We start from the raw sequence: 16,418 nt of genomic DNA, 5'->3' as shown, positions 1-16,418 counted from the left end.
ATTTAGTTGACCATTCCAATATCCCAAGCCAATCACACAGAACCCCGTATGAACATTATCACTGTCAAAGCAAGCCGGACACACACATAGAACCCAGGACAGGCACGTAGAACCCCATGCCAGGTGTGAGTGGGAGACACACACACACACACACACACACACAGTAGAACCCTAGTGATGATGAAAAATCTTCCATCTCATGTCAAACCCAAACACACAGACCAATGAGCCATTAAAGGCCAAACAATCATGCAGGGTAAAAACCTTGATTCAACATCTCTGAAGCCATGTCTTTGTAGTCCAGTGGTTTCCTGAATGAGGGGCCTTCACAGACACAAACGGTGCAGCTTTAGTCAGCCTGAGGACAGTAAGGAGGTCATCTGTTCAGAAGACCACCCAGTGGAGGGGGGTGGCTCTTGAGGAGCAGGATCCATATGGGGATGGCCCCAAATAAGACCTTCTTGGAAATGAAACTGTTCCTGAGGAGTCACGATGCCTAGAGGGGACTGTTGAATGTGTTCCATGGTTCTCTGTGTCAGACTGAAGTTGTGTTATAGTCGTTGAGATGAGGAGCCCCCTCATCTCCCCCTGGTGTTTCTCCTTCTGAATCCCTGTCTCCATCTTTAAGAACATTCCAGTCCATGTAACTGACTACACGACATTTTCTCAAACACACGGTTTCCCCTGAGGGGGCGTGTCTACAGACCTGTAGACTCGAGACAGCTCTGTACCCCAGTATGCACCTCTGCTCACTCAGACCACTGCCTCATCAGTAAAGCAACACTCATGTGATGAAGATGCAGAGCTCAGGAGAGTAGAATGAAAGAAGACTGAAGATATCAGAACCCAACGCATTACTCCAGTTTACAACAATAACTTGGAGCCTGTAACCATTTTAACAAATCATTAAAACCAACATAAACCAAACACCTAAGTAACCCATGAACCAATAAAACATCCTCAGTACTCAGATCAACCTTCAGGTAACAGGTTAACTCACCAGGAAGCCAAAATACATCAATGTGCCCAAGAGTAATGAGAAATTAATGACTTACAGTTTGCAGTTATGCTTCATGGTTAAGTTGGGATACTCACAGAACTGCAGTTAAATATCCATGATAGACCTTTGAAGGAAGGAACACTTTACTCATGGCCCAATTTTCAAATGAGAGTTAAACCACCACAATCCCCGATTTCCTTCACACATTATCAGTGATTTATATTCAACATACAAGTCACGTCAGTTGTGCTTTGCCACACAATTCTACTCACATCAGGTTCAGATGAGATGCTCCTCTTTACTTCAAAAAGTCTTTAACCTGTGAAACTGGAAGAGATGTTCAATAAGTCACAACAGACAAAACAGCACACAAACAAATGTATTGTCCGGTTCCCTTTTAAGTGAAACACACCAGATGCAACCAATTAACTAATTAAGAAAACCACCTGGCAGGCGAGCTGCGGCAGGTGAGCTAATTAGTAAAAGTCAATGCAGGTTCGACACCCTGTGGTCTTCTTGGTAACAGTGAGAGGCTATTTCAGCTCTGTGTTTGATCTTAAATGACATCCCTCATTTTAATTAAAGGGATGAGTCTGATCTGACTGATTTAGATTCAAACTTCAAAACGAAAAAAGTCTTCATTCAATTCACCTTACTGTGTGAGCGAGTGAGTGTGTGTGTGTTTGTGTTAAACTGGAGTCATCGCCTACCACCACACACGTTAACACACACACACACACACACACACACACACACACACACACCATACAGACACACACAATACACCATATCGATTCACACCATATGCACGCACACAACAGATACAAACCATATGCACACACAAACGACAAATACAAACCATATATATATATACACGCACACACCATAGGTATACACCATATAGATACGCACACACCATAGTTACACACCATATAGATACACACCATAAAGATAAACACACCAAATAGACACACACCAAAGATTAACTTAATATAGATACAAACTAGATACCCCCCCCACACACACACACACACACACACACACACACACACACACACACACACACACACACACACACACACACACACACACACACACACACACACACACACACACACACACACACCTAAAGCTTTATTTGTCACACAGGTTGCCATATTAGAAAATTGTCTCTTAATTAAGGCAGTCTGTTCTCTAATTGTGTTTGCTTTGCAAAGCAAACAATTTCTGTTCACTCTTTCTTCATTTGTCACGTGAAGTCGTTCCCCATTTTGCTCTACTTTTCCATCATTGCCAGTAGGCCTACGTTTTATTTTTTATTATATCACTATTAATTTAAACAAAAATAAATAAATATAAAGAGAAAAGTCGACCCTCTCTACTTCAATCCTGTTATTTGTTAGTTTTAATCCGACTGTAAATTACTTTGAAAGGATTAACCTCAGTTTTGTGATTTAGACCTCACTTGACCTCCCTCCCAGAGGTCCACGGTGCAATGTTTTTTTTCACCACTGGGATGCTGACGGCGTTACCCGACTACATTTTTTTCCTTTGGCGGCCCTCAGTCAAATTTTGGGTTCCTAACTTGGCCCTCAGGTGTCAAAATTTTGAGAACCCCTGTTGTAGACCAACTTCGGAAAACTGTAGTTCCACCATAGAAACGCTAGAGGTCAGCAATACTCCCCGTCGCGCAATGACGTCGGTTAGGAAAAGTGGAGTCGAATTCATTTTAAACAGCGCTGTCTTTTCCTATGTTTGAAAGGAAGCACATTGTCATCTCTCTTTGACCCGATGACGTTTTCCGCAAAGGTTAAGTAAAGGATAGGAGATTTGACTATTCGTAGAGGAATAGGGACACAGCTAAGGAGTCTCACCGTGTCCGCCATATTGTCGTCACGTGACAGCACTTGGACGTTGGATGTCCATGTCCTACAGGCTGCAGCGAGACATTACTCGATCAGTCTCTGAAGATAACGTTGCATTCTGAAAACTTAGGAATCGAAACACATTGTTTCGTATAATTTATTTGACACGGTTTACACTGAGAGACAATTCAGGATACTAGTTTCCATCCGCTTTTGAGGAAACAGTGACACCAATGACAAATGTAAATTAGAAAATCTAGCCTGCTTTTTTGTGTACAATAGAATGCATTTGCATTGTTCTGGTGTTGGCTGATATATAGGTTTATTAAATATATGATGTACTTGATTGTATGAGGCATTACTTTTTGTGCTTTCAAATGTTGTTTTTCCCAAGTGAACCAAATGCACATGTAAAGAAGACAATATTTGTATAATTAAATTCAGACTTAAAAAATATTTTCTTAAGTGTACTTCAAAAATTAAAACAATACAATTAATAATAATACCAATTGTTTGAAAACATTGCTCAGAGTATTAATAGTTATCTGGCCATCTCTGTTGCATTTTTTTTTTTTTTTAAATGGGTGATTCAATATAAGGGCGGGGTCAACCACATAACCTTGCCCCAATAGTGTATCGAGGCGCAAACAAGACCATAATCTGTAGCATTAGACATGAACAAGATGGTCTCCAATCACCTTTAATCTATGCCTCTACCTGTACAGGCTGCAGACCTTTCCAAAAGTTGAATCTGATGGTAGGTATACCGTCAAAACCACCCCTAAAACAGTCCTTCCTAAGTGGTTGCAGCTAATTTGTGAAAGAAAACCCCCAGCAATGAACAATGTCTAGAACCCTGTAACATAATCCATCTCAAATCCATCTGAAACCAAAACGGTCCTTAAATTTAATTCTGAAGCAGAAGAACATAACAAGGGGTGAGTCCGGGCACGCGGTCAGCGGGCCTCTGTCCTGTTGTAGTCTAGCAGTCCAGAGCTCAAGCACACTTGGCGGTTGGCAGACAGAAGGGCATTGGGGAGGTAGGCACCAGGATGTCTGTGAAGATGGGCCGGTAGCCGGCAGGAAGGGGCGGGGCACTCTGCTCCAGCACATCAAGCACCGCGCCCCTCACGTCCCGGGAAACATCCCCTCGGATGTCCAGCAGCACACACACATGCTCCTCACTGGGGAGGGACAGGAGGACAGACGGTTGGTTTGGCTTTTAGCATATAAAAATATGCTATGGTATGGCATCATAAAGTCAAAGAGTTTCTATTTTGTAGTTTTTCCAAGCCAGCTGCGATTCTCTGCCAGTTTAGGTAACCTTATTTTGCCTTTATCTTATGTGCTGTTGCCAATCTCAAGTATACTGTATAAATATGTAATGACCTCTACCCCAACTCCTGTTAAGGCTTCAACCTTGCAAATATTTCCGTCTCGTACTTTGCATGCATTTTCTATGATACTTTACAAATGAAGTGTATTTCATATTTTTGTTATGGAGGAAAGCCAATATACTGAGAGGAGGTATGGGGAGAATCAGCAGGTCTGACCTGATGTCCGGGTACTTGATCACGACCCCGGACACCTCCAGACTCAGCATGCAGGGGTCCTTCAGCCGGATGAAGTCGGCCAGGACCGGCAGCAGGGCCAGCGGGTTCACCTCCGGCCCCGACCCCTCACCTTCCTGGGGACGCCACGGAAAAGCACCACAACCACGTTGGTGGCATGCTCGTACAGACCTACGCCCACAGACGGATGGCTGGGAGGAGAAATACCTCCGTACTGAATCTGTTTCAAACTAGATCCCAAAACATTTAACCCTTTAAAAGTGCAGAATTAATCTTCCAGACCATTTGTGGTGTACCTAAACAATCGGATGTACAAAACAATAGGATGTTTTTATAAATTAAAGAGTTTAAATTGTTGTGCCAAGTATTGTCCCCGTCGTGGTTGGACGTCCGGCCCACGGCCGTGCACACTTGATGTTTGGTATAAAGATATAGTGAGGAGGAGGAGCCAGAATGAGAGTGCCCCCCCACCAGGCCGGTGAAGAGTTCTCTGAGCTGCAGGTCGTCCTGGGCGATGCGCTGGGCCAGCTGCAGCCTCTCCCCAGCGCTGCGGCACACCGTCCTCTTGTGCATGAGGGCCCGCACATACTCCACCACCAGCATCCACTGAGCCTCCTCCTGCAGCCGCTGTGGGGGGGGTACAGGTACACCCACACCACATCTTAGATTAGCCTGGCGTGTGTACTTACGTATGTATGCATTTATATTTTCTAAATGTACTTTTTGCATTTTAAATTATACAGGAAATGTATAACCAGGTCAGGTGTACAAAATGTCATTTTAACTTCAAGATCCCCTCCAGTGCTCACACCAGATGAAATACACCTTTTTGTATGTTGTTCTTTTAAAATATTGTCTTATATACTACCCCTGTGATGCCCCTGTTATACAACAGCACCACAACAACCGCTTCGGTCGGTCGGTGTAGACGGCGGCCTCCCCTGACCTGCTGGCAGGGCGGGCGCACGCGGACGTACAGCTCCAGGTGCCTCTCCAGGACCCGGCACACCATGGGGGTGGAAGGGTTCCCCTGGGCCAGCCAGGGGCGGCTCAGCAGGCCCTGCAGGACGGGCTGCAGCTCCAGCAGCAGCTGGTCCATGGCCAGGCGACAGGCCCGCCTCACGGCGCGGTCCAGGGCCGCCATGGGGTTGGGCGGGGTGCGGGAGTACAGGCAGGCGGTGGGGGACGACTGCTGCCGCTGCAGGCCCTCTGTGGACGCCCTGTAGCCAGGGGGGGGGGGGGCATGCAAACATTACATTACTAAAGAGTGAAGCACTATGGATGAAACTGAAAACCTCAGATGATGACTGCTAATGAGAAAATAAGTAACGGTTTGAGTAAATAGCCTTTGCTATTCCGCACACGCCTTTATCCAAAGCATCTAAAAGGGAATTTTTCATCAATATGCAGGACGGTCATGCATGGCTCATCAAGTCTTCCATCAGGTAGACTGCGTACATTGGGGTCCAATTGCAGAACCTTTCGACTTGGAGTGAAACAATCCTAACCACAAGGACTTTGTAATCAATAACAACAAGATGGCTACCATCCAAGGAAGGGGTACAATGATACTGCACCCAAAAACTGAACAATAAACAATACACATTCATAAACATTTACACTCTTGCTGAATCTATTATAGCTTTATTAGGGATCCCATTCATTAGTTTATGGCAGCTTTGAATGTAGTTTGGACATGTGCTCACTAGAAAACAGAGGGACACATACTGAATGTATAGGAACTTAAAACCTAAGAGAGTTTCTAAAAAGGTGGTCCTATATGAGCTCATCCAGTCATGTGCCAAAAGTCTAAATGAAACCAAATGTTGCTGCGCTACCCTGTGGCTGTAACCGTTGCCCATCAAATATCCCCTTTCAGTGCTACAGTACAGAAGAGCATAGGAAGGAGCAAGATGATTCATTGATAGTATGGAGAAAAAAAGAAGCTTTTATATCCAAATAACTTAATAACAGCAACTCTGATTACTGTACAATTCATTCTCTGTCAATAAATGAATAAATGAATTGCTCCACTCCTTGACTACAACAGCAGCCTGTGCACAAGCAGCCCTCTAACATAAATAATTCAGAGCTGAAGCGATTGCCTCTGCCCCCTGTCCCCCTGTCTGGGTCTTACTTGAGAACGATGCAGTTACTGATAGAGGCCAGGAGGTAATGGAGGTACAGCTTGTTCTGGCTGTTGTTCTGATCCTTGCGATGCTCTTTACCAAACTCAACCAGCGCCTCGCGAAACCTGGAGGCCAGCAAAACACAGAGAGAGAAGGAAGGAGGAGTAGAGGGACAAGTAAAAGGCTTGTTTCACATGAGAAGAGTGTTAAAAAACAGCACTCCTTGTTTGTCGACCCATGGGATTATTATATAGGTAGATTAGAACGCTTGATGACTGACACAGCGTATAAAGATAATAAAACACACACAAACACACACTCAGATACACACTTGTTTAGCAGGTTCTCCATCTCGTAGAGTCCCATCTGTATCGTCTGGTCTCGCAAGGATTCTCCTATCATCAGGGCAACACGCACGTTGTCCTCCAACATCTGCCAACCCCCAACAGCAGGACACACACACACACACACACACACACACACACACACACACACACACACACACACACACACACACACACACACACACACACACACACACACACACACACACACACACACACACACACACACACCAGGGATTCAATTAGACCTCTACCTTCTTGTATTTGTGTGTGCAAGAGCGTTTGTGCCTGCATGCAGAGTGTACCACCTGTGTGATGATGGTGGGCAGGCAGGTGTGGTAGAAGCCTTCATGGTCCGTGTCAGGTTCCTGGTCCCTCTGCCAGTCTGTCAACTCCACCTCCAGGGCTTTATGCATCCATTCTGACACACGCTTCTGCACACACACACACACACACACACACACACACACACACACACACACACACACACACACACACACACACACACACACACACACACACACACACACACACACACACACACACACACACACACACACACACACACACACGCACGCACGCACGCACGCACGCACGCACGCACGCACGCACGCACGCACGCACGCACACACACCAGAAGACAGACAGGGATTAGAGCCAGACCAGGGGGAGAAGATGAGACTGTAATACCGCTACTTGTGGTCCAACACACCCGGACACTCTGAACGTATTTCTTCTGCAGCTTCTCCAGACTCTCCGGGGAGATGAGGGGCCCCAGCTCCTGGCTCTTCATCTCAGCCACCAGCTCCGGCTCTCCCATCATGTCTGGGCTGCAATGGGGGGGAAAACACTCACCGGTCAGAGTTTAATTGCAAGTCAGTTCAGGGGTAATGGAGAAGAGCTGGTGGAGAGGGGAGGAGGCCATGTCACAAAGAACCCATCACTTTCCTGTAATGATTTCGTTTCTGTGATTATATGTAAAAAAATTACGTAAAAAGTAGGATGCAGCAATATTGTCTCATTCCAAAAAAGGTTTGCTTAAATTTGACACAAAAGCAAATTGAATTGTTACTTATTTGTCAGTCTACGAAATAAGGTTTTATATTACTGAATGAAAAGTAAAAAAAAAAGATCACCTGTTGTAGATGTGTATCACCCAGTTGAGCACAGCAAAGATTTCCCCACTTTCCAGCTCCCAGCTGCTGACCTAGAACAGAAACATCTGTTTTGCTATTTATAAAGTGAGCTCATTAAATTCACAACTAGGAAAAGGTAATAACGATACTTAAACACCAATTATGATGAGTGCTACAAGGTGTGTATACTATACACAGTTTATCACATAAATAACGATAATAATAATAAATAAGAGGATGAAATTGCCAACAAATTCTGACACGCGTATTGAAAAAAGAGAATGTTAAACCCAGTGTTAAACCGGCCTCATGGAGCCCCTCACCAGCGCCAGGTGGGTCTGCAGGCACTGGTGGCTGGCCCTCAGGTAGGCCCCGGTCAGGCCGTAGTGTTTCGGCACGCACTGCTCCAGCAGGTGGCGCACCGTGGCCAGGTCGGCCGTGATGGCGTGCTGCAGCGCAGAGAGGTGGCCCGCCAGGCCCGGCCCGCGGGTGTGCATGTAGGACACGCTGCGGAACCGCGAGGACACCGCCTCCTCCAGGACCTGTCGTAGGCAGACGGGACGGCCTGGGTTGAGCGGTACTGGTGGTAACACGCACAGTCTTTCATATACTGGATGGAGAACGTCTCGGCAAAGTTAGATTCGGTATCAACCTTTCCCTGGCAGCCTCCCATTTGATTCCCTTCTGTTTAAATGTTTTTTTTATAGCCATTTTAAATATACAGAAATGTGGTATACGACGTATATGTTGTACATTTAATCACCCTGTAAAGCATACTGGCATTAAATGCAGTGGTATAACAACACTCTTTTGTTATAAACAAACCATAACATAAACTGAAAAAGATCTGACTATTAGTCAGCATGCATGTTGAACAACACTACAACAGCAGCAAGGTCACGGACCTGGAAGAACCGCTCCCTCCAGCAGCGAGGTCTGCCAGGGGGAAGGGGTCTGACCCCAGCTCCTCCTCCTCCTCCTCCTCCTCCTCCTCCTCCTCCTCCTCTTCCTCTCTCCTCCAGCAGAGCGCGGTCCACAGCCTCCTCCCGCTCCACGATGCGCACTGCGGATACAAAGGGCGTGGGGTTCTGGCGGGCCAGGGCCAGGCTGCTGCTCACGACAGCCCAGATCTCCTGACCTGCAGTGGGCAGCAGGGGACACAGCTGCTAGGAGGCTGTCTGAGAGGACCAGGGGCAACAGCAGTGGACTCGGAAAACGTTTACAAGTGGATAGAGGGCAATTCTAGTTTGGTTGTGAGTTTTGAATATACACTAGACAAACATGGATTAAAGGTTCTTTACGGCTTAAGGCTCTAATATCTGTACTTACTGTTTGGTTATATAGCAGCCGTTTCTGTCTTACTATCTTACAGTGACTTACAGCTTCAACTCAAACATGAAAATCTCCAAGAGGTTCTAAGCTTGCAACGTTGTCCAATGCAAGTCAGTCTCTTATATTTAACGGTAAACAATGTATAATGTCATAATGTCATATGTATCAGCCTACACTGGACAATTAACTCACTGAGAAACTTTAGACACTTAAGGCGCGCAGTATATACAATAGTGTTAACCATGTCTACCTCAACTGTCTATAATGTTTAGATAAATTACAATTTACAATGATACATTTATTAATGTATCATTGTAGCTATTCTGCTGCCGTCCTGTATACTTTCTGCTGCGGGATGAATAGAGCGAGCTACAGCCTCATGCTGCGTCGTCCTCCTACCCAGGGCCTCCACCAGCCGGCCCACCCCGGAGAAGTAGTGCAGCACCAGCGCGTGGTCCTCCCGGCTCAGGGCCGCGCCGCTCAGCTGCCACAGGATGTCGTCCTGCCAGCACTCCAGCTCCATCAGCCGGGCGTGGGCCTCCAGCAGCCGCCGCGACTCCACCAGACGCTCCGTCTCCGCCACCATGCTGCGCACTGGCAGAGAGAGAGAGAGAGAGAGAGAGAGAGAGAGAGAGAGAGAGAGAGAGAGAGAGAGAGAGACAGAGACAGAGACAGAGACAGAGACAGAGACAGAGACATAGAGAGAGAGACAGAGACAGAGACAGAGAGAGAGAGAGAGATCACGCAGATGCTTTCTCCCTGATGATATCATCCAGTGTTGATTCGGAACATGAGATCACATCTATAATGCATCCCTGGATTGAACTCAACTTTTACAAGATTTATTTAACCTTTTTCTGGGGAACAATAAAGTTATTATCTATAAATATATGGATATATCATATCAATTCTAATAAGAATCCAGTGCAGTGGGTTCGGTACAACACATGTATCATATATTCTGTCTCCACCCTTTGAGTTTATTATCCTTCCAGAGCTCTTATGGCCCTGACACACCAACCAGATTATTGATCGGATGGCGAGCTCAGGGACCTGAGTGTGTGCTGTGCGATCGGCCGTCGGTGATATTTTCAAGCCCGTCTGGGTTTCCTTTCCTCTGATTGCACATGTTGAATCAGCCACGACCATATCGGTACGACCGCCTTGTCTGCCGACCATCGGCAGTCGGCATGGTGTGTCAGGGCCACAAGGACGGTCGCACACCGGCGAACGGCGGCGGGATGGACCTCCTGACGGAGTACGGTTTCCCCTCGTGAACTCGGGCGCCTCCTGGAGCTCCACTCACCAGAGTAGAGGCGCGGCAGGTTGCTGACGGTGGCCAGGAGCTGGCAGTGGCTGCAGGACAGCTCTCTCAGGGTCTCCATGGAGCAGACCACCTCGGCGTTGTGGTCCGACTCGGAGACGGCCTTCTGCAGGGCGCGGGACGCGTCGCCCAGCTCCACCCGGGACCCCAGCCCACCCCCTCCAGGTAGGACTGCACCACCGACTGGAAAGGGAGGGAGGGGGGGGGGGGGGGGGGGATGAGCTAGGATGAGCCTCTGTTTTGGTCTGAAGCGGGACGATGGAGGGCAGAGAAGCCCCTTCAGATAATAAACAGTGCAGATTAACTTTAAATCGACTTAAAATATAGATGCGTACCTGTAGGGGAACTGCCTGGCAACCTCAATAATACAAACTCAAATATGTAGTTCTGGGAGGCTGTTTTATCGAATGTTATACCTATCTAAGCGTTGGTGTGTTTGTGTGCAGGAGGGCGTCACCTTGAGTCTGGTGTGTATGGAGGAGGTCCTCTGGCTCTCTCTCTTCCTATACTGGCCCAGTCTCTCCAGGTGCTCCGGCCGAGAGAAGACCCCCGACGCCCACTTCAGGGCCGCTCCTCTCGCCAGGAGCTCTGCTCGGGCCACCTCCGGCCACACCTCGGTACGGAGCGCAGGGTCTGCCAAGCACACAGACTAATGGGTGAGACTAGCAGACTTATGGGTGAGTCTAGCAGACGTATGGGTGAGTCTAGCAGACTTATGGGTGAGTCTAGCAGACTAATGGGTGAGTCTAGCAGACTTATGGGGGAGTCATGCAGACTTATGGGCAATGTAGAGGAAGAGAACATGAGAACAAAAGAAAAGAGGATTCCCACTCACACATTGCAGACTAACCCAATTGGAACCCAGCATTGGTATTTTATATTCTCCATCGTCCACATTCCTGTTGTAATGGTTCCCATATTTCATGCAATATCAATATATGCTTTTCCAAAGGTGTAATAGTTGTACAAAATGTTGGATAGGTTGCCAAATGTTGATTATTATGTTGTGTTATGCTAAGTTATTTTCATGTACCTGCTAGAAAACCAGTTTAGGAGCCAGCTATTAGAAGGCAATAGCTTTCTAAAGGTTTCTACTGGCAAAAGGCTATATAGCCTGTTGACCTCCCATCAGGAGAGAATATCACATTTAGGAATTGATATTATTGATCCACTCATGCCATAGATGGGTCACACCACCGGGCATGTGGCTTGTCATTTGACCAACAGCCTGGTTCGGTGTCTATTTTAATCTAAATTAGTCTACAATGAAGGCTGGGCTGGTGACTCTGCTGACTGAGTTATGTGCTATGCTTGTAACTCAGCATTATCAGATTCTGTCTCTACAACCCTCTGGGTAGGTGCTTGCTTTTCATGTTTATTTCCATTTCCCATAAATTTGCAGAGAAATACATTATTTGCTATTGTTGGATCAGGTGTTTGTTGAGTAACGTGACCAGTATTCTGATATGAAAATAGAGGGACAGGATCTGATTTCAGAAATGAACCCAAAGAGATCAAATTGACATTCTGCCTCATCATAGCTTGATAAATGTAGTACTGTAGTAAAATATTAGGCAGTACACGTCTTATGATTAACTATGTGTTCCGGGGACAAGCTTCCAGAAACGTGGACTGTAACCGCCGTAAAACGTCTGGCCACCCTGAGTAACCATCAATGTTAATCACGTAAAGCTGACACGCAATATTGAGAATCCATTCATACAAATCATGTATACACAAAGACAAGGGGACACACAATGCTTTATAAAATAACATTAGGTCCCCACTTTTACGGCGAGCTCAATGTGTGTGTTAACAACTTCACGTGTCAGAATGAGATAAACAAGCCCGCCTATGTAACTGAAGTGAGTCATGGGGCAACCCTGTTATCTGCTGCTGGGATCTAATCCCGGGAATGTCCTCATCAGTAAATCTGTTGTCTGCAACAACAAAATTGACAGAAGCAGCACCTCAGGGTCAGGAGTCATAAGATCCATGGCAGAACAGCAGCATTACGGCCAAAATAAAGGCACAGAAACAATTTGGCAACAGAGAGGATGTTGGCAACGCTATCTTTAAAAAACAAGCGTCAGCCGACTGGCCAGGGGAGAGCTTCATCAGTGGCAATATCACCACTTTGCTCACAGCAGGCAACGTGTTTGTTTGATAAGAGAAGGACTAAAAATGCCGCAAAAGGCATATGACACAAGTTAGTACGATACATGCATACACTCAGTTATTCTTGTCAAAGTACTGTTCAGTCAAATACAACTGTACATTCCACTGGGGTGTCGGTCATTCATACATGTTGTCATTGTGTGTTTGTGTGCGTGTGTGGGTGTGTGTGTGCTTGCATTACCTTCTGGTTTGTCACCCCCATTCTGCTCCCCTCCAGACATTTAAGTTGGTGGTGTCCAGCTGCCAGCTCTCCCTTCTACTGCGCCGAGCCCCTGAATGTTTCCCGGAGTGCCAGCTCTGAGCACTGCCAGCGGCACACAACAATACAATACCGGGCGTGCGAGGCAGAGGAAACAGGGACACAGACCAGGAGAGAGAGGGCTGGTCGAGAGAGGGTGCATATTAATTTTGACTCGCCCCCTCTCCCTCGCTCCATTGCTCTCACACACACACACACACACAACCACTCTCTCTCTCAGACACATCCTCCACTTAGAGGCCGACAGGAAAAGGGCGGAGGGGTTGCCGTGAGGGGGAGGGACAGAGATAGAGGGAATGAGAGGGCTGTAGAGAGTCAGTTATGGACTTGAATATGTCCAACCCTAACCCCAATGGGTGAGAGGGGACACACCATCTGAATAATCCAACTGATGTCAATGAGGAGACCGACAGACGTTTTAAATAAACAAAATATGGTCATTGTACATTACATTAGTACACATGGTACGACGTATTTCTAGTTGCATATGTTTTACTATCATTGTTATTGTTATAAATTATTAGCAGTTTATTCTCCAGGTCCTTGCCATTAAAGCGGGAGGAGAGATGGTGAAAGAGTTATAGAGAAGGAACAAGAGGAAGAGCCAAACAGCGTGAGTGAGTAGAACAGTAAGTGGACTTAGTGTCAATCACAGAGATCCCTAGAACCCATGAGACCTCCTCTGATTCCTAAGGTAAAACCAATTAAGCTGAAAGTCACAGGAAGAGACACCATACATAATACATGAGCCATTATGACCAACTATAAAACAGGCTCACGGAAGAGTAAAATTAGGACTTATGTCACTGAATCCTCTTTGTCGCCCAAGTGAAAAGGTAAGGCTTCAAATACTAATCGAACTACCGATAATATCGGCAAAAAAAATCCTGATAAGCTTTGTTTGTTTTTTAGGTCACTGGTAGCCATGATATTGGCCCAAACAATCTCCCAAAAACAATGTCAGTGAACCTTACCAGACTGTTTGTGCTGAACAATGCATTGTTGTATTATTCCTTCTGTTGCAACATCAGCTTGGGTGGCTGAGGGCTCGAGGATCCTGTGCGGCTGTTTTGAGGGTGCTGGTGGCGGAGTTGTTACACAGGCTGCACTTCCACCTTTGGAGGGGGTTTGTTTATTTATCGGACCCCCCCTTCGTTATCTGTCTTGGGAAGGGATTGTGTTTACATCCAAAATACTTATTCCAAACATGCTGAAGTGTTTTATAGTTGGACAGCAGTATAAATAATATTAGTTTTATTTTGCAATTGCAATGTCTGAAGATCGAGTCAAGTTCTATTACATTTACAAAATATGAGATAATATACTTGGATTACATCAAAAAGTTTTTCCCCACAAAGGATGTGTTCCCCACTATTGTTTTTTGCAAGGCCGTCATATCAGTGCTACCTTTTGTCCATGGCTTCCACAAGAGCCATTTAAGGGGTGGAGGGTCTAGATCAGACCAACGGATGTTGTGTAGAATGGCCTCCAGGCCTCGGACCTGGAGGCCACCTGGGTGATGGCGGGAGACAGGGACCCGGTCTCCCAGTCTTATCATTTCCTAGGGTGTGTAAGGAACTAGTTTCTCCTCCAACCTTGACTAGTGAGAGGACCTTACCCATCAGTTAACCCACACACACCACACCATTGATGTCATCACCTGGCACTGCATCATAGCACCACCTCCACCCCGAGGAGCTATGAGAGGTACAGGAAGTCTAATTCCAGACCACTTCCTTCATGACATTACTGCTTTCCTGGCGGACTCTATACCATGCCGCGTGTGTACTGGTATCTATGAGAGCCTCAAGACAGACAAACAGACAGACGGACACTGCTCACTGGAAATGATTAGCATTTCCAAAAGGAGTGAAATCTTTACCAAGTGTGATGATTCTCATATACATCCCTGCCATAGGAGCAAGAGAACAACATCTTTAAGTTCAGCATTACACATTTTGCCTATAACCATGGTATGGAAACATACTGGAGTACATCATACACAGCGAGGGAAGGCAGGGTGCCTTACGGGTTGACAGTAATTTCAAATTTATTTAATGTGAAGAGATGGAAAGATTTGACCTCATCTTTCCAAGGCGTTTCCACAGAACACAGTAATCCTTCAAGACTGTGTCCAGTCCATAAGCCTGAATAATCACGATGGCATGAGGGACTCAACCAAGAACACGACAACTTCCCAGGCTTCGGGAGGCGTTGTCATTCAAGTCCTCAAGACTTTGCGATGCCAATATCCTACATTAAGATCTGCAGAAAGACGGACGGCTCTTTTCAGGCTTTTTCTTTATTGGTGCATAGAATGGTGCATAGAATTGAGGAAAGATGAATGGATCATACGAACAGAGCGACAGGAGTATACATAGAAAAATAATGATACATAGAGCGAAAAGAGCAGAAAATTAAATTGGATAGTACAAGAGATAACGTACAGTGCAACACATTCTCCATTGACCCTTCAGCACCCCAAATCTGTTTCCGCATATATTTTGCCATACCAAACCCTGACTCTCTACTGTATAAGGATGGGCAGGCCATTGTGCAACACAAAACCTAAGATTTAAACCAACCTTTAGCATTTGAAGCCAATTTAACCCAAAATAAGGCTACCACAACTTCATTTTTTCAATGGAGTTGTCAATCCAAGAGTACTCTCCCGTGTCATGCCACCAAACACACTCGGCTGCGTCAGGGCGCATTCATCTGTCTCACCGAAAACGGCACTCGGTCCAACACTAGCATGTGTAACCCATGCCTTTACTATACAATCATTATATATTCTTCTGACTTCTATTAGTGTCAAGGATTGCAGCAGTGTTCTACTTTTTTTTTATATGTTGTTTCCAGTTATAGTCAAACACAAATATGCACATCTGAAAATGTGTCTTTTGTACTTCAAATATATAAGCCCATATCAGAAGGCTTCATCTCAAAATGGTAATTGAACAATAATAGTTGATCAATAATAGCAGGAGAGATTATTGCCAAAATAATTGATTTCCTCCCCTGCACCCATAAGAGCCAACACCAATGGACACCATCCCAATAGAACAATGTCCAACTGGCAAGTGACAATCGAAGGTAATAATGGATCCCTTAGGCCTCGACTCAAAAATACAAATTTGTTTCTCTAAGAATTCTGATATGAACAAGAATACACAAGATTAGAGCTAATCTACTTTGATTTTAGCAGCAAAATTAGCAGTGAAGAAAAAGGTCTTATTCTCTTTTCTACTGCCAACGGCTGTGGCAGGACCCACTCCTG

General features: G+C 45.8%; 1 protein-coding gene across 1 annotated transcript; it reads right to left on the bottom strand.

The window, feature by feature from the left end:
• Positions 1-3,836: 3,836 nt before the first annotated feature.
• Positions 3,837-13,210, bottom strand: LOC130389321 (exocyst complex component 3-like protein). Its single transcript, XM_056599044.1, is given in 16 exon segments — positions 3,837-4,049; positions 4,419-4,552; positions 4,908-5,063; positions 5,383-5,656; positions 6,574-6,690; positions 6,897-6,997; positions 7,218-7,343; positions 7,622-7,739; positions 8,046-8,116; positions 8,369-8,587; positions 8,951-9,183; positions 9,777-9,971; positions 10,684-10,845; positions 10,848-10,884; positions 11,159-11,334; positions 13,061-13,210. Coding segments are annotated over 16 exon segments (2,346 nt in total). The 5' UTR covers positions 13,101-13,210; the 3' UTR covers positions 3,837-3,862.
• Between the last annotated feature and the right edge of the window lie 3,208 nt (positions 13,211-16,418).

Source organism: Gadus chalcogrammus, chromosome 9 (assembly GCF_026213295.1).
Source record: "Gadus chalcogrammus isolate NIFS_2021 chromosome 9, NIFS_Gcha_1.0, whole genome shotgun sequence".
Classification (NCBI taxonomy): Eukaryota; Metazoa; Chordata; class Actinopteri; order Gadiformes; family Gadidae; genus Gadus; species Gadus chalcogrammus.
This window is presented reverse-complemented; position numbering and strand designations above follow the sequence as displayed.